General features: G+C 43.2%; 1 protein-coding gene across 9 annotated transcripts; it reads left to right on the top strand.

The window, feature by feature from the left end:
• Positions 1-1544: 1544 nt before the first annotated feature.
• Positions 1545-22132, top strand: LOC102787605 (uncharacterized). Of its 9 annotated transcripts, none has more exons than XM_006782584.3 (10): positions 1545-1623; positions 1781-1925; positions 8404-8721; positions 13146-13220; positions 13780-14082; positions 15074-15191; positions 15639-15915; positions 15999-16130; positions 17816-17928; positions 19967-22132. In XM_006782584.3, exons 2-10 carry the CDS (start codon positions 1874-1876, stop codon positions 19977-19979), a joined length of 1401 nt encoding a protein of 466 aa, XP_006782647.2. In that variant the 5' UTR covers positions 1545-1623; positions 1781-1873; the 3' UTR covers positions 19980-22132. The 9 variants fall into 9 exon arrangements, 8 of the variants coding, with proteins under 8 accessions (XP_006782647.2, XP_087699352.1, XP_035770896.2 ...); XM_087843226.1 differs by having other exon boundaries at positions 1608-1623; positions 1778-1925; XR_004844186.2 differs by lacking the exon at positions 1545-1623 and having other exon boundaries at positions 1630-1925; positions 17865-17928; positions 19967-19993.
• The last annotated feature ends 1836 nt before the right edge of the window (positions 22133-23968 follow it).

The following is a 23968-nucleotide window of genomic DNA, read 5'->3' as shown; positions in this document are numbered from 1 at the left end:
ATGTGTGTCTGTGTGGGGGGTGTTATTGTGTGTGGTGAGGAGACTGTGGGATGACTTAAGAGCTGAAAGATGTCTCCCTGCTCAGGCTCCTTGTCTGAGGATTAAGGCTGCCTGAGAAAAGCTGCACAAGGAAGTAAAGGAAGTGCTTACAAGGAGACATCGGTCTTTTCCAGTTTTTGTTTTTTTCTTCCTATCCCTTGTTTTGTGTTGTCGACCTCTCAGAAATCACTTGCTGTTCATTACAGATACAAACAACAGGAACATGCTGCCACTCAGACACAGGTTTTCTGCTTCCTTCTATTTCCGTTCCGCTACAGTTTTTTGTGCCTTTTTTAAACACATTTCCTCTTTCAGATGCTGCCAGATTGCACATGAGAGTGCATGTGTCAAACGTTGTGTGTGCATCTTCTGTCTGCAAAGCACTTCCTGGTTCCTGACAGTGCAGTGTTAGAAATATCCCCCTCCTGGACCAGCGAACGGTTAAGTCTGGCCCCCCATTCCTTTCCTCTTCTTTTTGTCTCTCTCTCTGTCTGCTGACATATTTTCAGGCTTTCGCGCCACACCTCAAATCTCTGGCTCCTTACTGCACAGAAGTTGCCAGATGTGATGGCAGCTGAAACTGAGTGTGAGAAAGTGCGTGTGTGTGTGTGAGAGAGAGAAACTGTGTGTATGGGTGGTGGTGGGGGGGCTGAAAGACAGACGGAGAGACAAAAAAAGCTGTGTGTGTGAAAGTTGTGATGAAAATTGAGCGAGTGGTGTTATGGTTGAGATGATGTATATATTTATAGCATAAGTGACACTGTTCATTAGCAGCTAGCGGGAGAAAGAGAGTCAGCAAGGGGAGGGAGGAAATGAACAATGGAGGGGAAATGATCAGTAATCTGCGACGCTAGCTGTCAGCCTCCACTGCAACAGCCAGTCTGGATTCTGGATCTCATTATAGGTAAATTCATTTGGCTTTGGGGCCACGGCCAAAATATGCTCAAGTAATTGAGAGAGACAGAGAGAGTGTGTGTGAGTGTAAATGTGTGTACAAAAAAAGGGAAGCACGGGTCAGTGTTTTATTATAAGTAGGATTTGCATATATCTTGGTTCCGTGATTGTCTGAACTACTTTTAATGCATTGCCAGTGATGCCTTTCACACTACCTGTTATTAGGGCTTCTAAAAGTGAATCACCAAGATTCCAACTAAAGCTAACATTTAGCAAGCTAGTCTAAAGCATCACCACACACATTTGGACCTGTGAAAAGATTTTTGAAAAAAGGGGCCTTGGTGATCATTGTTGTCCGCGTTTGTGCGTAGATCTGCGTCCCAGCCTCGATGATCGTGAATCCGTAAACAAATGTAAAAAGTCAGAAAATGCAAAAGGGGCACAAGTGGAGGCATTGGTGAGAAGGATGGTGCAGAAAAAAAGGAGTGCAAACATAGTAAACAGAGCCTGAAGGGAGAGAGAGCATGTGAAAGACAGAGAGAGAGAGAGGGCAGGGAGACGGAGCTTGCCATCTGGAAAACAGCATCTTTCCCTTCGCTCCGCTCCTCCCCTCTTCTTCCCTCTCGGCATCTCTCCCACGCTCCAGAGCCCAGCCTTCAGCTCCCCGGATCTTTCCCAAACTCTCCCGAGGTACGGGCGGTTTGTGTGTGTGTGCATGCGCGCGTGTGTTTGCGTGTGCCAAGTTTGTGAGATTCGAAGCCTGCGCGCGCGCGTGCTGTACGAGTACTTGACACGCGATCAGTACTTTCCGTGTGTTTGTCTCCCTCCTCTCCTCTCCGCGCAGCAGCAGCGGCAGCTGAGGTGGGCGTGCGGACCCTCTGACCCTCTCTCGCCCACTCTTCCTCCGTCTCTCCCTCTTCGCGGCAGCGACAGGGGGGCTATGGATGGACTGCGTTTACCTCCACTCATAGAGGAGGCTTTGGACTCCACAGGTCTGTGTGCTGCTGTGTTGTCAGTGTGTGTTCATCTGCGACTCCGCGTAGCTGGATACAGCCGTGTGGCTTTGTTTTGCACTACAGATTATATAGACAGCGATCAGCCGGGGAAAAGGTAGATGGTTAATGTTTATCTCTCTCTCTTTTCTTTTTCTTTTTTCAAAGAAAGAGCATGCTCTCTAAAAGTGAGTGATGTAAAGTGGGCAGGATGTGGAACGGGAGAAGGGTGGTCTGGTGTCGAGGTGTTTACTGTGGGAGCGTGTTTCTAAAGAGCTGCAGTCGAGCTGACAGACTGAGTGAGTGAGTGAGTGAGTGGACAGCACGGTAAGATACGGCATCTGTGGACGTTTGATGGAGGCGACACGCTGCCAGGTAACGATTTGCTGGCAGCCAAAGGCAGGAAATAATTTAGGCCTAGCGTTTAGCACTGTTGAATTTGTTGCATATGTTATCCCGATGGAGAACTGATGGAATTTGGAGTCATGCAGAGCTGGGTGTTATTTTTGTTAAAGATTGAATCGCTCTCATGTTTTACACAGATTATCATCTGCGGAGGAATGAGACGTCGTTTTAGTGCACATAGTGGCTTGGAGCAGATGAGCAGCTTCACTTAGGCTTGCTTGGTAACTTCATTCCACTGAAAGTTGCTGCATGACAGCAAACACAATGCATCTTTATCTTATGTTTTCGCCTCAGATAGAATTAGTACTGTTCAACTCTGCAGAGAAAATGTGTGGTATTTCTCTCTTTCTTTCCATGATTCACAATGGGGAAGAAGTATGTGTTTTGCAGATAGAGTGGCCCTGTGTGTGTGTGTGTGGACGCTGGAAGGAGGATGTTTATTGGTGTGGAGGGGCTCAGAGAAACAGACACATACACAGGTCAGCAGTTTGCTCAGAGTCATGTTTCCTTTTCCTCTGTTAATGTCCTAAAAGTGAACTTTCAGGAGCAAGGACTGGGTGGCTCATTTCTTTTAATATGCTCGCCATAGATGCCCGTAGACTTATCGAACCACTTGCATTTGTGAGCAGTTTTGTTTATTACATTTGTTGTGCTAAAGCCTGATCGCCGTAACGCGGATGCTGTCTCAGGAGAAATCCTTCCTTACCTAACAAGCTTGTTCCTGTTATCTAGCCTCTTAACTCCAGGGACTCTTTTATTTTTTTCCTTTCATCACAACCTGAGGCATGTTTTTAAAGCTGGGAATTCAGTGCTCGTGATGGCCAACATTGAGCTTATGGTGGTGTCAGGGCTGACTTCTGGAGCATAAAAAGAACTAGAAAGTGGATTGAGCTGAGTTGATAACTGATATAGTTTTGAATTATGTACCTTTGGGGAATCTAAAGGGATTTAAGTGCATTTATTGTGCCCTGGCTGAGGTCAGCCCTAACTCTCAGCATAAGTCTGGGTTCTTCAAAAAAGCAATTTTATTAAAAATCAGCAGCATTTTTCTGGTTTTTGCACTTTTGCTGAGGATTAATTCTACGCTGCCTTGCTACATCTACCAACAGAGATTGCAGATGCTCCTGTGCAAACACATGCTGCCGCCGAGCAAGATCATCACAGGCACATCTGACATTTACAAGGTGTCTGCAAACGATGCCGCCACTGGCCACCATATTGTTCCTCCCTCCCACTTGCACGAGCTGCCGAACACTTCTCTCTCCATCCTTCTCTCAGCTTTTCCCACTCAGTATCTCGTCCCCCTCTTTCAGATGGAATGCTTTGCTCTCTTCAGCGCCCACACGCCCTCCAACACACACACACACACACACACACACACACACACACACACAGACACACAAACCTTTTGCACCTGCCAGCGCGTCAGCCCACGCAGCATTTCTCTCCTGTTCTTTCCCTCCATTCCCTCATCTTCTCTCCAGTGCTGTGCCCTCACGCTGCAAAAATTCACATCAGCAGTGATACTCCCCAAAGGTACACAAACAGAATTTCTCTCAGCTCTCCGGAACTAATAAACAGCAAAGTTGCTGCCTTGGACAAACTTTGTAGATGTGGGAGCTGCTTAGACCTTTGAGAAAACCAAAGAACCAAAAAGCCAAGAACAACAAACGAAAACAAATCTCGCATGCTTTTCTGCCCTCAAGCATCCCTGATCCCTGTTTCTCACTGTTACATGTTCCCCCCATCCACTTCTCTGGTCTCTCCCACCAGACTTAAGTGCTTCATTTAAAAAAATAGTGGGGAAAAAGGGCTCTTAAGGCACTCTGCAGGTCCCTGGCTAAACCGAGTGTGCCATGTGTTCTTTATTCTTACTCGGCTGTATAATGGAAAAATTCTTAAAACTTTCAAGTGAATGGAGAAGGTTCACGAACTCCCGCAGCTCCTTCCTTCAGCCCCCCTCCCGCCCCCATGGCTTTAACTTTTTGTTTCCCTCGCAGAAATGCTTGGCATTGTCAGCCTATCATTAGCGCACCCTTCCTCGCGCTCTGGATTTATCTTTTTTGAATTTTGGCAGCTACACAGTGAGCTGTGGTATCCCTTATTTTTTTAAATAAGACCTAAGTGATAAAAAAAACCCCTTTCCATAGTGATTGCTTTGCTGGGGGTGGTGGTTTGGGGGGGGGGGGGTAATTTGTGATAAAAAGGGTTATAACTGCATGACTTGTTTTCATGCGTTCTTCTTCTGATGCTATTCATATCCCTTAATGGAATAGCTATGCAACAAGCTTACGCACACACTGCACCACCACAGATTCGAATTGAAAACCCCCCCCAAAAAAACACCCATTCCCTGAATAAATCACCTACAGCGTGCACACACTGACACAGATTTTGTGCGTGCTCATCTAATGAGGCCAAATTATAGCACATCCTGCGATGCTTTTCTATTCCATTGACCCACTTTCCCTTATTCCCCTTTGAAAGCGCAAATACGAATTTTCCATTTAAATAACAGAACGGCTGATTAAGTCGCTTCAACTTTCTTTTCTTCTCCTGCTGCTGTTGTTCCTCACTCTCCCTGGACTTTTCAGCCTCTGAAGTGCAGTACAGAGAGAGAGCGAGGGAAAGAGATAAACTCACTTTAACCTCACGAGACCTCCACCTCTGTCGCTTGCTGCTCATCTGGAGCCGGTGAGTCTCCACGCAGCTTGAAAGCAGTGCATCTCATATGATGGTGACCTCACCGTGTGGGCTTCGTGACAGTGCACCTGATACAGTTGCACAGACTCTTCTCTGGGGGGGTAAAGGAAAGGTTTCTATGGAAAGCAAAGCAGTGGACCAAAATACAGCTTTATCACCATGGTGATTCTCTATATGTTGAAGCTCTGGGTTGTTGGTGTGCTGACCAAGGGTGCATGGTGGATGTGGAGATGCGTGGGGTTAACGTTGTAAATCTTTCTCCTTCCTTGTGTGCCTCTAATTGTTTTTTTCCCCTGTCTCCCTTTCACATATGCTCCTACGGTGGCTCCTTGTTATTTCAGCTCCCCCTCCCTCCTCTGTATTATGTGTTGCTGAGGAAGTGTGCCAGTGCAGGGAAAAAGCTACAACATCAGAGCAGGGCTGATTTCAAAGCTGGGGTAGGAGGGGGTGTTGTGCATTATGCATGGCCTCCTACACGTACATTTGTCACACACACACACACACACACACACACACACACACACACACACACACACACACACGCACACAGAGCAGATCACAGACATATATGATCATAAATACAGTATGTTGTGTATATAGACTCATCAGAAGTGGGGATCTCACTACACATATTCTGCTCATATTCTATGTATTTACACACATGCAAAACCAAAGAGAAGTGGTCACTCTTGGCGTGTATTCATATGCAAATGCAAACTCTTGGGGCATATGCACAAATGAACCACTGACACCGCGGCACACACCTGTTTGCTCAGTCACAACACACCCAGGACACGACACCCGTAGACAGCCTCCTCCAGCGCCGCCTTTCAGCGAGCAGTCGTTTCTTTTATTGGCTGATTTGAGTCCAGATGTTCCTAACTACCTAACTAGCAGTCAATTCATTTAACTAGCAGCAATAGGGAGAGACTATTCTCTCGAAAGCACTTTGCTCCACATTCCCTATTATATTACATCTGATTGCATGAAGCGGTATCATTAAAGATAAAGACTGTAAAAAAAAAAAGTGAGCGCATAAATGCTGTTTTTCCCAGTAAATTCCTGTCTACTTAATTAGTCTGCGAGGCTGAGCTTCAGATTTCGCTGTTCGATGGAAGCGCTGTTCTCTGCGAGCCCGTCCCTCACCCACCCCTCTGCTGGCTAAAAATCCCCGCTCTGCTCTTCAATTTCGCAAAGTGCAATTTTCATTATGCTCCACACTCCATCGCAGAACGCCAAATCAGAAGCAAAACAAAAAGGCTCGCGTTGACACATTAAATGTTTGAATTAAATCTCAGGCAGCCTTTCTGAGATGCTGACAAAGACTACTTGGCTCTGCCTGTTGCCTCACTTCTAAAGTGGCACAGTGTGTATACCAACATACTCAGAGTGCTGTGCTGCAGTGTGATTATGAAAGAATGTGTTGTGCATAGATAAAAGGCGTCCTCCCCCCGGAGCTGTTGCACTGCTCCTGAGATGACACCGCTGTCCGTCGCCTGCTCTTGTATGCGCGCGGCGTCCATGTCTAATGCAATCCCAGCGTGACTAAAAGAAAAAATCAAGCACAGTGGAGTGAGCACAGGTGTCACTGCAGCTGATTTGGCTGCACAATGTGCTTGATATTCACCCACAAGGTGAGAAGATTAAGCTTCTTTTAAGAGTGATACGATGAGTAGAAAGGTGAAAGGTGGTGGTAAGGGTTTGCACACGATGCATCATGCAAAGCCAGACTCTTTCTCCTAAATATACCTAAAAAGTGTTTTTTAAAGTGAATAGACAGAATAGACATTTACAAAAGAAAACACTTGATCCAAAGCCTTTTGCAGTTACCCACCATGAGCTCAACATATCCTGTAAGAGATTTGGATGTGAGTGATATTCAGTGGGAAGCCTTTTGTCTCTTGATGGCCTTTAGCCGCCCCTGGCTATACAAGCAGCTCCGGCTAAAACTCCCCGCCACAGAGCTCCGTCTCTCTCTTTCTTTATGACTAACTCGTTACACCAGCATCAGAGTTTAATGACAAAATAGCCCTACGCTCATGAAACCTCTCGCACGCCTCTCAGGGGCCGCATTGTTTAAATTAACATCATTATGAGACAGGAAGGAATAAGGCTGTCACAGATGCATGATAAAATATGCTGTGATGTACACGGTTACATCTAACGAGCAGAGAAAAAGAAAGGAAAAATAATTAGCACAAGAACCGGAAGCATCCCCAGAGCCGAGATTACACCGGTGAGCATCGCTCTTAATTAGGGTAGATCTTTAGTTAATGCTTTATTCCGTCCCCTGCTGCAGCCTTCTTCTTTTTTCTCATCACGTCTCTCCATCTTCTGTCCCTCAGTGAACACCATTCCCCCTCTCCCATCCTCACATTGCTTTCTGAGTACAAACAGCAATTTTTGGCCACTTGGAGACCACTCAGACATGAATGCGCAGTACTACATATTGATTTATTTTTGAGAAGGACTTGACCCAGGAGGGCATGCTGTTGAGATGTGAGAGTGAAAGGATATTAGGTCAGTGTGTGTTTGTGTGTGTGTAATGCAAGCAAAACTGCCAGGGATGCTTTCTCTTCTGAACTGCTCTGACTTTGTCTCAGTAGCTGCAGCGAGACAAAATCAAGTTCACTCTTATTGGTCTGCCTCATATATAATGTCTCATTTTTGGTTTTAGAGCTTCTGATTGGGCCTGAGCTTATTACTGAGCGAAATCTTTTAAGAAGAAGGCAAAAAATGTGACACAAGATCATGTGAAAGAGCTGCGTGTCACATCTCTCTTACTATGAGTGGTAGCTCTGTTGTTGTGGACTTTGAGGTGCATTGCTGAGTGGTGAGTCATAGCGATTGCTTCACCTCCCCACTTCTGTTTCCGCATTGTGTCAGCTAACCTGCTCCACCTGCTGGCCAAACATTTAAATCCACAGTGCGGATGCAAGGATGCGTGTGCCATAAACACACAAAGCTTGAAATGCGGTGAATAAAGAGAAATATGTTGCGTGTGAATGCTGCTACATTAACATCTGCTTATTACAAAATCCTGACATTTTAAGGCACGTGTGATTTTCTTCCTTTAATCGGTGGAATCACTAAAGAAAAAGGATTGCGTCTTAGAGTTAATCACAAAAGAGGATTTTCAGTTATATTGTGTGATTGAACAGCTACGCTTAAATCAGAGTGAACAAGATGTGATGTACAAAGAAGTCGGTGCCACTTTAATCACAAGATGGTGCTGTTGATTCGGGGGAGAAGAGACCATTTGCTCTGCAGCCAAGCGTGACTGAGTTTTTAGGCGATGACAGATGGGTTTGTCACCTGTAAGGCTCCCCATCCCTTTTCCTTCTCGTAATGTCTGCCATCTCTCTACCAGATGACCCCTGTGATCTGAAAGCCGAGAGCAGCCCCAACATGGACAACGAGATAACCGCCAAGGAGCGAGGAGTCCTGGAGGAGAACAACGAGAAAGAGGAGATGGACCAGGAGAGATCTCAGGAGGAAGAGGGGAAAGAAAAGAAACTGAAAGAGGAGGAAGGTGAAGGGGAGGAGAAGAGGAAGAAGGAGCAAGAGTCGCTGACTGAGGAGCAGGAGCTGGAGGAGCTCAGGGCGCAGGTGCTGCAGCTGCTGCTGGAGCTGGAGGAGGCCAGAGAGACCTCCAACAAACATCAGGAGAGCTTTCACGAGCTGCAAGGTGAGAACTCTACCCTTGAATACCTCTAGGACTGTATCCCTTAACTGTAATATGTATGTTCATTATTTAATACCTTTAATTATTAATTTATTAACATTAACATTAAATCATCTCCCATAAAAATCAATGCAAATGCACTAATCATCCATCAACATGCATTAATTCTGTAACATTTTTTCTGGCATTTATAGAATATGCTGACTGCCATGATAGTCCCTGTTCTAACATTTTTATCTGTCATGTTCAGTCACAAGTGGAATCGGTAACAAAAGCTGAATTAAAAGCACGTCACATTTGAACACACGTAGGTAATAAAACACAAATAGCTGGGCCTCTTTCACCGATTTCTCTTCATAATATAATTTTTCCTTCTTTTAATTCTGGGACAGCTTTGCAAAAAGCAATGCTACACCAAGCGCTTGGCTTAGAAATGAATCTACATTTTGCAATTAACCATCATTTTTCAAATCTGCAAATTGTTTGCCAGCGCCGCTCCCGAATCGCATTTGCAAAAGCAATAACCCTGGGCTTTCATTCGTTACATTTCCAACACATGCATATTCAGTGAGTGGAAAAGAAAAATAATGGAAATAGCTAAGACCAAGCAAAGTTGAAAAAGAAAAAAACCTTTTCATTTAATTGCGGCTAAATTTTCTGTGAGCTAAAAACGCTACCTAACATTTTTTACTAACCTTGTTTTTGGCCTTTCCCTCGCTGTGAAAAAAACTCCATTTGTGCTGTAAGACAGATTATAAAATTCCTGTTACAATCTCAGCCTGAATTGAGTACTTTTACATAAATGTTTGCACTATTTTTTCCCCTATTTCTACACTGATCAGTAGAAAAAACCCTCTCTTAACTTTGTACCTGAGGCATCCTTGTGAAATTTTGTTAGATGCATATATAGAAGGCGAACAGTTTATATGTGGTTACTGACAGTCTGTTGCTCATAGTCATTAAAAAGAGCCTAAGCTCATACCTTAGAAATGATGAGCATAATGTTCAGAGACACTAGCAGTGACTAAGGCCTTGGGTATGAGGTTACACTGAGCTCAGTGTGTGTGCGCGTTTCTGAGTGTGTGCATTTAACAGTGTGTCATTCTTAGAGACATAGCATGGTGAGCTCAGCAGTTTGTCTGGCAGCGGGGGGAACCATTCCTCAGACAACTGCGCTCACACTGCGGGAAGTTTCTAGACGGAGTGTCCTAAACCTCAACCAGAATTCAGTATTGGTCAAGACCCTCTGGGAACAGTCAGCTGTTCGGTGCGTTGGCAGCTGATGCATGCAGATGCGGTTGTCTCGGTTTCGGGTTTCTACCCCCACACCAGTAATGATGTAGCTCGATGAATGGATTAATCTGAGGGCGTTAAAAACCAAATTTAAAATGGAAAAAGTTATAAATAATATTGATAAGACTCTACTAACTGTAGCTTAAACATTATGAAAATAAAAAAGTGAGATTCTACATCCATGGAAGTGGCACTGTGAGGTGATACTGAACAGCTGATGTTCAGCAAGTAGATTGTTTATGAATTTCATGAGCTTGGTAAGAACATTCTAAGAAGCGACTGGTGAGTTTGGTGAAATGGCACAATGGCCTGTTATGGAGGGCTTCCTGTGTAGTCAGTGGTTATCTGTCTTTTTTAAGAAGTCACCTTCCGCTGAGAGAGGCCCAGTGCAGATAGATGAGACCTAAGTGACCCCAACCCTCTAAGAAGAGGCCAGCCCTTATCTTAGCTATAGCCAGTGACTGGCTTGCTCCTCATTTCAAGCTTATCACAGTCTTTTCCATTTGGTATGATAGTTTAACCGAACAAAATGTCACAATGCTAAGCTCCCTGTTTAAACACAAAACATGTTATATTGTTAAAGCTAAATTGAATCAAAGACTTCTTTCAGTCACTGAACAGGACATAAGGAAAGCTAAACAGTGAAGCAGCAGGTGACCAAAAAACAGGCCGACAATGTCTCAAAATCTCCAGTGACAAATGACAGTAATCCAGCCCCAGTGATAATCACATGCAGTTCAGAGACCAGCACTAACAAGCAGGAATAAGAGTCAGTAAAGAATTTCAGGGTTTAACTGAGTTTTCTGTATTACAAGGATCATTCATAATGAAGTATATTGCCAGGCAACGTACGCTATACCTACCTATCCTATTTTCAAACTTGTACTCGTTGACCTTATATAAAATTTGCAAGCAGCCTACTTACCAGGTTGAATTATGTGTTTATATTTACTCTCACACCATTTAATGCAACCGGGTTGCTGCTTAAATAGTAAGGCTAAAACTGGCTTATACAGAAAAGAAGCAGCTACTCACATTTAGGCAGCGCGTGAATTCAGACGTATTTTTAGTCAGATCTTCCCGTGCACATTTTTTCCAACTTTCCTCCCGGCTTTAAATAGATTTTATTCAGGCCGTCTCACACTTTTCCAGTCTTGCTGACCACCAAATCACTTAAAGCGCATACACATGCTAGTACAGCACTTTTCCTATCACACACACTCACACACCTCTGCTTTGGCTGCAGCAACTGTGCATTTGGCGTGTATGATGAGTTTTCTAATTTTATAGTTCGCTCTTATTTTGTAAAATATTCCTGCGTGCTGCCAGCAGACTGGTCACCTTCTGCCAACGCCTTTTTATGTAAATAGATTGGAAAACTCAGGGTTGATAGCCACCTTTTGCGTGACTGCATAGCAGGAACCCAAACGTTGGGGTATGAAAATATACCCCGGGTCTGTTGATCTTGCTTCATATTACAGACCGCAGGTGTTGGTGATCAGGCGCCTGGAGGGGTGCCGCAGATAGACCTGAAACACTCTTCTAAGCAGAGGCCTGAAGTCAGTGGGCATAACAGGCACTTTACGTGTTTAGATTCTTACGCAGGACACAACACAACGAAGGAGGCATTTGATCTGCCATTTGATCTGTAGATAACTCACTGCCATTAAGTACACAAGCCACGAGAAGGCTAAGGCATCCTCCAGCAGATGGTCCACCCCCCACAGAGACCCTGATCTTAGCAACATGGAGTCACCCTGGGATTACACAAAGAGACACAAGCAATTAAGGAATGGGGCAACTTTTCCAAAACACTTGGAGCATCCTACTTGTTTCCAAGAATGTGTAGAAGAAGTTGTACTAATGGAAAGGTGCACCAAACACTGATTAAAAAAAAAACATTTTTACAATTAAATTGTACTTGTGAAAGTGTGTGTGCATGTTTTTTTTTACTAGTATCTTAAGTCACTCTAAGTGTTTATGGTGGCTGTAGCTCAGGTGGCAGAGCAGGTCAGCCACTAATCGGAAGGTCGGTGGTTCGATCCCAGGCTGCCTTCTAGCTGCATGACAAATATCCTTGGGCAAGATACTAACCCCATGTTTGCCTACTGGTGGTGGTCAGAGGGCCCGGTGGCGCCTGTGTCCGGCAGCCTCGCCTCTGTCAGTGCGCCCCAGGGCAGCTGTGGCTACAATGTAGCTTGCCATTGCCAGTGTGTGAATGACTGAATGTAGTGTAAAGCGCTTTGGGGTCCTTAAGGACTAGAAAAGCGCTATACAAATGCAGGCCATTTACCATTTTATAATTTAGCCATCGATCCATTATCTTCCATTATCTTTATTGCGGATTGGATGGAGCCTATACACCCTGGACAGATCGCCAGTCTGTCGCAGGCCTAACACATAGAGACATCTCACCATTCAGCTTACATTACCCCATGGGTAATTAACCCAATTAACATAAGGGAGGTTTCTTCCTGTTAAAAGGGAGTTTTTCATCCCCACTGTCACCAAGTGCTTGCTCATAGGGGGTCATCTGATTTTTTGAGTTTTATCTCTATTATTTTAGGGCCTTGACCTTAGAATTTAAAGCACCTTGAGCCAATTGTTGTGGTTTGGTGCCATGTAAATAAAACTGAATTGAATGGACATATGATTTGATTTAATAATACGCTCTCGCTATCCTTCTAGCTCCTCTTGCTGCTATATAAAAGCCATCAGTGAATCTGCCTGAAGGATGTGGCAGAAAACATTTGGCATGAGAAATACTGATAGGGACCAAAAATAAACAGAAATTCAAAAATAGCAGCAAACCAAAAGCTGTGAAACTGGCAGCCAAAACACTCTGTGTTATTTTTCTACTGCTATCTTTTAAGTTTAGAAGAGAATTTTCCAATGAAAAGGATCATTAGGAACTTGCATACCAGAAAGAAAAATCCTGCTAAGTAATATTGATGGTCTGCTCACGTACAGTTCATTGCTTTTAACAGAAGCAGACATACAAAGCTGCTTGTGTCATCCAGTCATGCCTCAAGGTTGAACAGCTTATCAAGTTGTCATCTTTCCTCTTTTGGCCTGCTGCACTTTTTCCCTCTTATCTCACAACCCACTCCTGACTCCCCGTCTCTCCTCTCCAGGTCTGTTGGAGGATGAGCGTCTGGCAAGTGCCCATCAGGCTGAGGCATTCACACGGCAGATCCAGAATCTGCAAGGTATCAACACAATATGCCTAAAGATCTCTAAAATAACATTTTGTGTCATTTTTTCCCCCTTGGATTAAATAAATCAAAAGTTTTACATCCCTCAGTGCTTAAGGTCTCTGCAGATTTTGATCTTCAAGCTGCTAATTTATTAGCTTGACTTCTGTTTCATGCTACCACTTATGCAGAAGTTTTGTTCTCAAAGACAGACAAAGAAAATCAGAAGGGAAAAAAATGTTTTTTTTAAAGTTGCGAGGTGGAGAGAACTCTCCATTCCTGAAACGACTAAACTAATAATCCCAACCTGACCCTGAAGAAAAAGCATGCCAGTTACCATCAGTTACATCAGCTCCTCTTTCAAACAGCACCCGCACAGACACACACACAGGCGTATGCAAGTGCACACCAACCACCTACACACACAAACACACACAGGCCCACTACTGCAAAGCCTCAGGTGAGATCATACATATACACCCATACTGACACTGCAGTCTCACCCACACATCTGCCATAAAGAAAACCTAACGTTCTCCTCCTCCTCCTCTTCCTCTTCCCCCGCTTGCCACAGCCCAGCTGCGCTCTGTGCAGGAGGAGATGTACAGCCTGGAGGAGGAGAAGGAGAGCGAGCTGGCCGAGGCCCAGGAGGAGCTGCGCACGGCTCAGGAGGAGGTGCTCCTGCTCCAGCAGGCCGCGGAGGAGGCAGCGGCGGAGAGGGAGAACGACATCGCCTCACTGCAGGAAGAGCTGTGTCGCCGGCGGGCCGAGCTCCAGCGCCTAAGTGAAGAAACCCAGGAGTACGAGCTGGAGATAACCACGCTCAGGGCCGAAATCAGCATGAAGAGCCAGCGCAGGGAGGCCGAGAGGAGAGAGGGTGAGGGGGGGGCAGATGCAGTCAGAGAAGAAGTGACGTTGCATCACGTGTGTCTTATTAGGTTCTTAGTTACCCAAGTCATTGTAGTCTTACAAACTTGAGAAAAAAAGGCGACTGGTCATCTTTAAGTTTGTGAATTTAACCCTACTAGGCATTAAATCCGCCTTTTTCCCCCATCTTAACTCATGTGACGTAGGACATGAGAAGTAGTAGGTCAATGACCACCTCTCACAGGAACAACCCCCGGTAGGGGTTAAATACCTGGGACTCTTCCCGTTTTGTTTTAAGAAGTACTGAAGCCTCTTGGATTAGAGGTGAAAACATCTTCACAAGCTTAAAAATAAAGTTTTCTTCTTTCTTCAAGCTTTTAAGTTTAGCACAAAAAGCCTGTGATCAGTCTTTGCACGAGGATGGTCTCGTTCCCTCACAGCGTGTTAGTAAACTGCAGTCAAGAACATCTGCCATTGGCGGGTTCAGTAAATGCTACAAAATAGGATTGCTGGGAGTTGAAAAGGGAGTGACATGTGTGTATATTCAGAATACCAGGGACATGAGGTCACGACAGGGAGGGACCCACACTTCCAGCGCATGATGTCACCGCTGGGGTCTGGAGCTGGGTGGGACCGAGGGTGGAGGGAACATCACCCAAAATGCACAAACATTATTGGTGGAAATGGCTTTTCTGCTTCAGTTCTTGCACATACTAAATCATTTGTAAGCCTTAAAGGAACTGCCAGTCGGATTTTGATACCACTGAGACAGAGCTGGCATGGATGTGTCATCCTGCTGCCAATCCAGGCTAAGCTAACCAGCTGCTGGCTGTCGCTTCATCTTCGGCAGACAGATATGAGATTGTTCCAAAGCTTCTCGTGCTCTGACAAGAGAGCGGATGACTAAAATTTACGTTTTACACTGTCTGTACTATAAAGAGGTGTAGGAGTATACAATGTCGTTTTAAACATCCTCATCTGTGCCCTTCTTGCTCCGACAGGTGACGTCGACCTGCTAAAGGAGGAGTGCCGTATGCTGAGGGAGGAGTGTCAGACCCTGAAGGAGGACAACAGACGGCTCTCCGAGAGGCTGCAGCTGCTGCAAAGACAGAGGACATGGTGAGAGGTCAACGACTGCTCGCTCGTCAGCTGTGCTCACTGGATCAGCTGGAGGGGATACCCTCTGGTATCACTAGCTCCCATCACAGCACCGACCACCTGTTTAAGCACTTCAGTAAAGTTGTAGCATGATATGAGGGATTACGCATAAGCAATTAAGAATTAAGAATGCCTTTGAATTGTAAGGTTGTTCTGTTTGATGAGCATTTGCCAATATTGTCTGGCCATTTACTGGGAAATTGAAAAGAATAGTTGTTACTGTGCTATAGGGTGTAAATATTTTAACTTCAGGTTTAAATGTATGTGTAGCTGAAAAGCAGGTTGTCACCATTTGATATCAACATTTCTTCTAAGGGTTAACACATCCTCCCATCCTCCCGTTTTTACAATAAGAAATAAAAAAATGGTAGAAGCCGGTTAATTTGGAGCCGCTTTTTGATCTCGCAGCTCTAGCGTCTACCTGTCGCTGAAAGAGGAAGATGCGGGGGAGGGCACAGAGGGAAAGGAAATGGAGACCGGCTCAGATGAGGTCATGACAGAGAGCTACATGACCATGGCCCAGTCTGAGAACTGTCGTCTGGTGGACGCCTCCATCCAGAAGAACATCTCATTCGATGGGAAGCCGATGACGCCGACGAGCTGGACCGGAGGGATCGGGGAGATCTTCTCGCTGAGAGACCAGCTGAAACAGGCTGAGGAGAAGGCCTCACAAGTTCAGAGAGAGGTACAGTGCCTTGCTTTGCTAGAAAGTGGCACAGATTTGGTACACATTATTCTTCTGATTCTTTTGGCCTCTGTGTCCTCCAGTGTGAGGGTCTGAAGATGGAGCTGCAGGAGTTGCAGGTACTGTATGACAGCAGTCAGAGGGAGAGGGCAGAGCTGGAGGAGGAGCTGCAGCGCTGCAAGGCAGAGCTGGAGAAGCTGTCGGGGGGGACGCAGGTGAGGAACCACAGAGCTCAAGCCCATCACGGGACAAACTATAATAAAAATATAGCGCCGGCATCAGCAGAGCAACTGATTGAAAAGCTGTACAGCTTTCTGTGATTACTGATAATATATTTAGTAGATATTTATCATCGCTTTCTGAACTTATATATCTCCTATATTTTGTTTTTTTTAATGATATGAATTTATTCTAAAAGCAATATTCCAGTTACACAATGAAGAAAATGTAAAGTTGTTTTTGTTGTTGTTGTTGTTTGCAGTCACACTATCTACTAACACATAACGAACCTCACATTGCTCCTCACTGTATCCTGTGTCTGTTGAGCCCACTTTTTTATGTGTCCCATACTGCAGCGATACATGTGTTGATATGAGCTGACCTGGCCTGTCAGCCCATATCAGTATTTACTGTGTGCTTTGGGCTGGGGAACGTTCCCCCCACTGTGTCTGCGTCCCGACGGCTCAGTTAGAGCAATGCTTAAATACTGTTGTTTGACAAAAACACAAAATCTCTAATAAAACGCATTCAGGCGCCTTGGAGCTAATGCACTTTATACCACTGAAGCATATAAGCAGACTTGAGATCTTTTTAACACAGTAAATGTAATTAAACTACTTTTTTTTTTTCTTGTTTAGACTTTTTATTTAATACCAGACTGGTTTCTCTTCCTTCTAATAAAGTTACATATGAAAAATCTAAATGAAAAGGAATGAAACTGAACACAATTCATGCCATATTCATTTAAAGCGCGACTATTCTTACATAATAAGTACTTGAAAGCATCCAAAATGGTTTGTACATTGAACTATGAGTTATAACTTCTCAGTTCAATGTATTTTTCATGACCTCTCAGCCTTCCAGGTGCCACTGAATGAAAGCATAGGTTGTGATTTCCATTGCAAAGCTCCCGAGGAATTAGAATGCACTGACGGTAGAACAGTCTGTGCTTTCACCTGCATTGCCATGCAAAGACAGTCGCTACTCTGAAAGTCAAGTATCAAGTTTTTAAAAAAGCGCATAAAAACTCAATGAAAAATCGAAACAAAATATGATCCAAAAATTTGGATCATATTTTTGCGATGGCTGAAATCATCCAGTGAAAACAGAACTGTGTTTTGTCTGCAACAGCCATGATGAGATGTCTCCACATCGTGTCAAACTGTCTACCCGTGCCTGTCTCTGATGCTGTCCTTGTTCTCTGAATGTCCATGACCTCTCAGCCTGTTCGACGACAAATTTCTTACGACTTACGAACAAATTAACTTCAAAATGAGGATAGAGAGACTAATACACCTTCATATGCTAAGTCCATCCTGCGTGCCTTTCCTTCTTTTTCTTTTTTTTTTGCTAGCATGATATCACACGCAGCCAGGAAATGCCACACGGGACTGCTCACGCATACTCACACTGAGTTGATGTTTATGTCACCGTAAAGTTATGCATTGTTTGTTTAATAGGAAATATTAAATCACTCCATCACAGTCCTTCGCCCCGTATATCACAGCCACAGGCCATTTCACACTTAGAATTGAGTGATTTGTGTAGTGTAGTGGTGGTCCATTTGTGCCGTTGTCACACATCCTTATCTGTTTGTTTTATTATTTGGCTACCTCGCTCCATCATTCATTCATCCCCTTCATTGCCATGGTCCTTGTGTTTGTTTCTGTTCCCTCCTCAGAGATTCATCCATCCGTCTGAGCACGCTGTTCTCTCCATCCCCTTCATAGGAATGATTGTAATTGTGGCTGTGGTCTGGTGCTGGTTGTCGGAGCTGGCGTCCCAGAGAGCAAGGTATGGGAGGAGCTTATATCTGTCTGAAGCGTAATGCTACTTATGGTTCTCGCAAAATATACTATGGATTAGTTCACCTAAATTACACTAAATTTCAATAATATGCTAAACAAAAGAAAAACAAGAGCACTCAGAGAGCGTAATCCCCCCTCCCCCAGAATGCAAGGGCTATACTAAAACTTTAAGGTTTTATGATGTCTTATTACAACATGCTGACATCAGCCTGCTTTTATAACAACAACTCTGATGTTTGACCTCAGACAAGGAAGCTTTACATATTAAAATGGTGCATTTTATTATCTTTACCCAGATGATTGGAGCAGAACTGGCTGAAATCTTTGGCTTTTAAGCTGTAAAAACTTTTACAGATTTTAAGATATATTCATGCGGCGTGTCATTTGCAAAACTTTAAGCCGTCATTGTGATGTTGTATTGAAAAAATGAAACATGTTGTACAGCTCTCTCCATGCCCTTTCATATGATATCTTACTCATTATAGTTTCATGAAATTTTTTTCAAGGTCAGCTTTGAAATCCTGGAGTTTCAAAGTGTTTAGCTGGCTCGCTGTGAGCTGTCTGGAGATGGGAGGGTTGCATGTCTAATTTGCTGACAATACAAAATTGGGTCAATAATAAATAAGCAAGTTTTTATGTGTTAGAGTCCTGACTTCAGCTGAGAGAAGGAAGAGGAAGAGCAATATGGGGAAATAAGGGAGGAGAAAGTGCAATGGTGGAGGAGGAAAAAGACATAAGGAAAATGAGGTGATAAAAATAAACATGTACAAATGTTAAATGGTCATATGTAAATATATATATTTGGATATTTTGGATCTTGAAATTAAAACTAACTTGCAAGGAGTACTACATAGAAAGTGATTAGGCGAAATGGCGCTGTCTGTCTTAGCCACTGTACTAAAGAAGGCAGGGCTCGAAAAACTACTTAAAACTACTCTCCTTTATTCATAAATTGTGTAATATAACAACAGTCCACGGAATGATAGTGCATGGCTAATAAACCACGCAGCTGACGAATGATCTTTGGAGGTATCAAAGATGAAATTCAAAGAATACAAGCATGTCCACACCTCGTTATGTTGGGAATCAGGTGTTTTCAGTCCCATTGCAAAGCAAATCGAGCAATGCAGTCTGGCTTTACAAACATTTGTGAAAGAATGGGCCAATCTAAAGAGCGTCTACTGTTAGATATGTAAAGTTACAGAGCAGGGTCAACAACACTCTGCTGGCTCAATAACTGCAGAGCTCCAAACCTCCTCTGGCATTAATGTCAGCACATAAACTGCACCAGGAGCTTCATGGGATGGGTTTCCATGGCCGAGCAGCTCCTGTAGATATAAAGTGTTGATAGCCTAGTGTTTTTAGTACATACAGTCAGAGGTAAATATGTTTTTTCTGTTATTTTGGTGAACTAATCCTTTATTTGTCAGGAATCTTTGTGTTTAGTTGTTATGGGAGAATATAAACTGAAGAAATTCCAAATACGGCCTTTAAAATCTGAAACACACTGAAAAACAGATAATATGAACCACTGCCATCTGTGCACCATTTATAAAAGGTCAACATGGGACGGGTGGGCAGTTTGGCAAAACTGAAAAACAAGAAATCTTTGAGCTTCACTGAATGAATAATGTAAAGAAAAAGCTCACCATTTTATTGGGAAATATGATTGACCACTTTCTTGCCAAGATTTAAATGAGAAGATTGTTACAATTTATTTGTGTCAAATGTGAAACTACAGCCAAATGATATTTAGCTTAAATTAGTATTTATTTTAAAATGTGGTTTGTAAATAGTGAGCTCTGGAGGTGCGAGTTGGTGTTTCCCTACCCAATTACCCCCTGATTTGTTTGCACTGACATTAAATCAGTAACAATCTTCTCATCTCAATCTCTGAGAGAAGCAATTGTGTCCATTTCCCAAAACGTGGAACTATTCTTTCTATAAGACATCTAGTCTGTATCTATTGGTGACAGTTAACCTCTGCTGACTCCTGACACTCTTCTTTTCGTGTCTTCCCTCAGGGGAGTGAGGTAGGTTGGAGCTCCATTGTGACTATCACTGCAGCCACAGCTGTGCTTCTAGTGATGACTAGCTTATTGAGAGCCCTCATCCGATTCTGACTGGATGGGTAACAACCGCACGGGACGGACGTCTGCTTCAGCCCAGCCCTCACGTCTCCTGCCATGTCTATATCGAGTCACCCGGAATGATCTAAATGTGATAGAAGTGACAACTTTGTAGTAGAAACACCTACGGGGAAACCTTCATCTCTAACGAGACGGTACTACAAGCACGCACAGGCTGAGAAAGATGCGCCCGGCATCACTCAAGGCTGAAGACGACAATGACAATGAGCTGACCTGCAGACAGTGCGCACAAGGACTGTCCTTTAAATGTATGCTAGTGCTGTGTCATTCCTCTTCTGTGTCAGTGAATATGATTTTTTTTTCTCTTTTAACAATGTGACAAATTATGTTTTTCAGTAGTATGTACTAAATTGGTTTTAGTTTATTTAACCATTATTTATTTATTTGCTATTTAAACTGTTGTTAATAGGTGTCTCTGATCATAAGGACAAGCGTTTGATTTGGAGTAATGCGCTGAAACCCCCAAAAGTGTACATAGCAGAAAGAATTGTTAACAATCAGTTACTCACCCCCCCACCCACCCACCAAAAAAACAATGCAATATATGCATGAACAAAAGTTAACAAGTCTATCATATCTATTATTGTGTTACTTTGCTTAAATTAGATATTAGACAGCCTTCATTACAAAGTCTGCAAGCACAAGAAGGCTGATTGTGGTCAGCCCCTCTTCCCATTCCCCTTAATTTATCAATGAACCAACACACCAGGAGGTTAATGCAGAGCCACTTCACTTTGAAATACCCCAACAATATGATTTCTTGTTATGTACCAACATAATGAAGCAGCGTTAGGAGCAAATCCTGGTGGGGAGGGTCTATGTAGTCATTGTTTCGTATACTTTAAGCTAATGCTAATGTCATTGTGAAGGAATTCATGTTCTTTTTCCTCTGTAAGGCTTTAAACTGGCTTTTGAGTGTTTTGTTAGTGATTTTTTTAGGCGACTGCAGATTGTTCAAGGTACACGGTGTGAAAATGTCGACCTTCAGCTTTACCTACTACATGCTTTATGGGGGGAAAAACCCCTGCAGGTCTGATTACTACCAGTTGATATCCAGATATTGACAGATTATAACACTGAGGCAGTGAAATGAGCGAGCACAGCTGTTTCCGAAGGCATTACAGACACAGTTATGGGTCCAAAATATGTAAATAAGAAAGTGTCAGAAAGAGTTAGGCTAAGCATCAGTTAGGAAAATTATGTATCTATGGCAGGACTCTGTTTACATTTGTGATATATGTTATTTTCTTGGTGAAAAATCTTTGAGAACTGAAAACGGCATGCTAGAAAAACATAGAAGCACAAATATATAATTTATGTTGTTTATGTGGATTCTTTGTATTTCATGTATATAGATGTGACATATAGTACTATGGGAGAGATATTTCTTAAATCCATTTGTACTAGCTTTGTAGAAAGTCTACTCTATTTTGAAAGAGCATCGTATATTTGATAGCCGAAATATATGTCATTTTAATGTTCATTATTTATGGTGATGTCATTCAGGAGGATTGATAGCATCGCTTACCATTTTCAGTACCTCCGTGTCTAGAGGTGGTGTAGCCGTTGCATGCGTTTAGATTGCAGTTGACCGTAGGTGCCAGAAAGTGCAACTCCTGTTTCTTAAAACCTGTTGAGTTTTAAGAAAGTGGAAGTGTTTTCTGAAGCCTCAACCTTCATTAGCAATGCCTAACAATTTTTATTTCTGCATATGCACATAGGCTAAGAAAACAGAAAATGTGCCGCTGGACTGCAAATGTTGTCAGTGTCTGTTGGATCAATCGTACAATAGAAATGGAATTGCCATTACTTGCATTAGTATAGAATACTGTCTGATTCGATTCATGTGTCACTCTGAGTTTCCTTCATGAATACTGACTTTTATCATAGTTTCACGAGCTTCTGTAACTGCAGTGTTTCTCGGCTTACTGCTTTACATTTGGATAGCATTGTTGTTTTCAATATAGTTGTGGCTATTTTGTTACCCGGAGGTCTATTTTGCACTGTACACGACTTGAGAAAATAAATATACCCGACCCACATGATGTCTGAGAGCTTTATTTTTTCCTGGGTGGTGGCCTCACCCGGCCATCAGTCACAAGGTTTAAAGGTCTTACGGAATCCCATTCATGAAAACATAAGTCCAGCCTGAGTAAGAGCAGTCTCTCTGGTGGCGTCACATTACATGGGTTGTATGGATATTAATAAACTTCCTTCCAACGGCGTGACATAAGCTGACAGACGTGGCTTCCTTACAGATGGCACAGAGGTTACACTCATGACTCCACTGCCACAGCTCATGGTTTACTGAGTTTGAGTGCATCCAATTATCTAAAAGTAGCCTACACGTGCAGCTCTATAGAAAACTAGTGCCGGTAAAACCCTTCACTGCACGGCTGTCTTTCACTTTTGGTTCACATGAAATTACTTTTCCAAGTTTCAAAATATTTCACTTTGGATTGTGAACCAGGTTTCTATTTTGCTCTGGCTCAGAGTTAGGGCTAAAGAAGTGTCAGATCCAGCAAAATCTAATCAGCTGGCCTTTGGCCTCAGGCCTATCTGTCCTGCAAATTCACCCCAAATCCCTTATTAAATATTTAATATATTCACCTGACAGACTAACAGGGAAAAGCTAATTAAAAAAGGTAGACCGCTGACTGTGATAGCAGCCATGGGCAATCTGGTGGAGATATAATGCCAACTCAACAGAGTCCAGGTCAACAGATCCTGCTCCGTGTTACGGTTCTTGCTTGAGTTTAGTTATTCACCCTTCTTTATAGTTCCTTATAAAGATGGGAGCTGGAGTTGAACAAAAATAAGACACTTTATACCAACAAATTAAAAAATACCATTGTAGAATTTGAATATGTGCAATGTTTTTAGTGAATAAAATCTATTATAGTGCTCTGTTTTTTCTGTAAATCCTGTACAGACTGTTTCATTATTTAATTTTATTTTAAAAAATATTATATTATGATTTGATTCTGTCTAAATATTCAGTGATTTTGTAATTTGTGTGAATATATTTTAAAAAAAGATTATAGTTGAAGTATCAGTTCACTGTGCCTGTGTTAAACGTACTGACACAACTTTTCCGGACAATATTCTGGATGAAGCTTAAAAGAATGTGCATCTCTCCTGCAGGGCTATGGTCCACCATAGATTTAGCAGAGTAAAGTAACACTCCAGTGTCTCAGGGACCCCTTGCTTCCATCATAAAGGAGAGAAATCCTCTGTTCATAAAGAAACAAACTCACTTTGGTGTGCTTAGTGGTCGGCCCTGAGAGGTCCTGACAGGCTCTGACTCTTTCAGCTGAAGGAAAATGTCAAATTTACAGTAACTTCACAACATATGTCATTTATATGAAGCGCTGGAACACGTCGTTGTTGAGTGGAACAACAGTGTTAAAAGGTATCTTACTAGCAGGTGGGAGATCACCATGGGCACCCCTTGCTGTGTCCATACTGAGTATCTTGTAAATGCCATCTGCATGTGTCACAGTTATACTTACCTCCCACTACTTCATCAAGGCTGGTGCTGGCATCTGGTGTCACTGCCATGTCAGTGCTGAGTCACAGCACCACCACAATCCTTGAAGCCGCTGCAAGCCTGGTGTTTATTCTGACCTACTCATTTAGAATACAGATAATCAATTTTTCAGTGAGCTGATGCTGTCCACACACACACACTCCCACTCTCTCTCTCGCACACACACTGTTCATCAGGTGCTGATATCGTGCTGTCACTCATCAGAGCTGGAGATGAAACTCTACTCATGTAGCCTGGATAACCTTGACCCACAAAGGGGTTGGCTTTTAAAATTTGAATTTTGAAAGCTGAGAGAGACTTTAACTCAAAACCATCATCTCACGAGC

This window comes from Neolamprologus brichardi, chromosome 7 (genome assembly GCF_056152115.1).
Source record: "Neolamprologus brichardi isolate AB-2024 chromosome 7, ASM5615211v1, whole genome shotgun sequence".
Taxonomy (NCBI): Eukaryota; Metazoa; Chordata; class Actinopteri; order Cichliformes; family Cichlidae; genus Neolamprologus; species Neolamprologus brichardi.
Note: the sequence above shows the minus strand (reverse complement) of the source record. Positions and strands in the feature narration are given on the sequence as shown.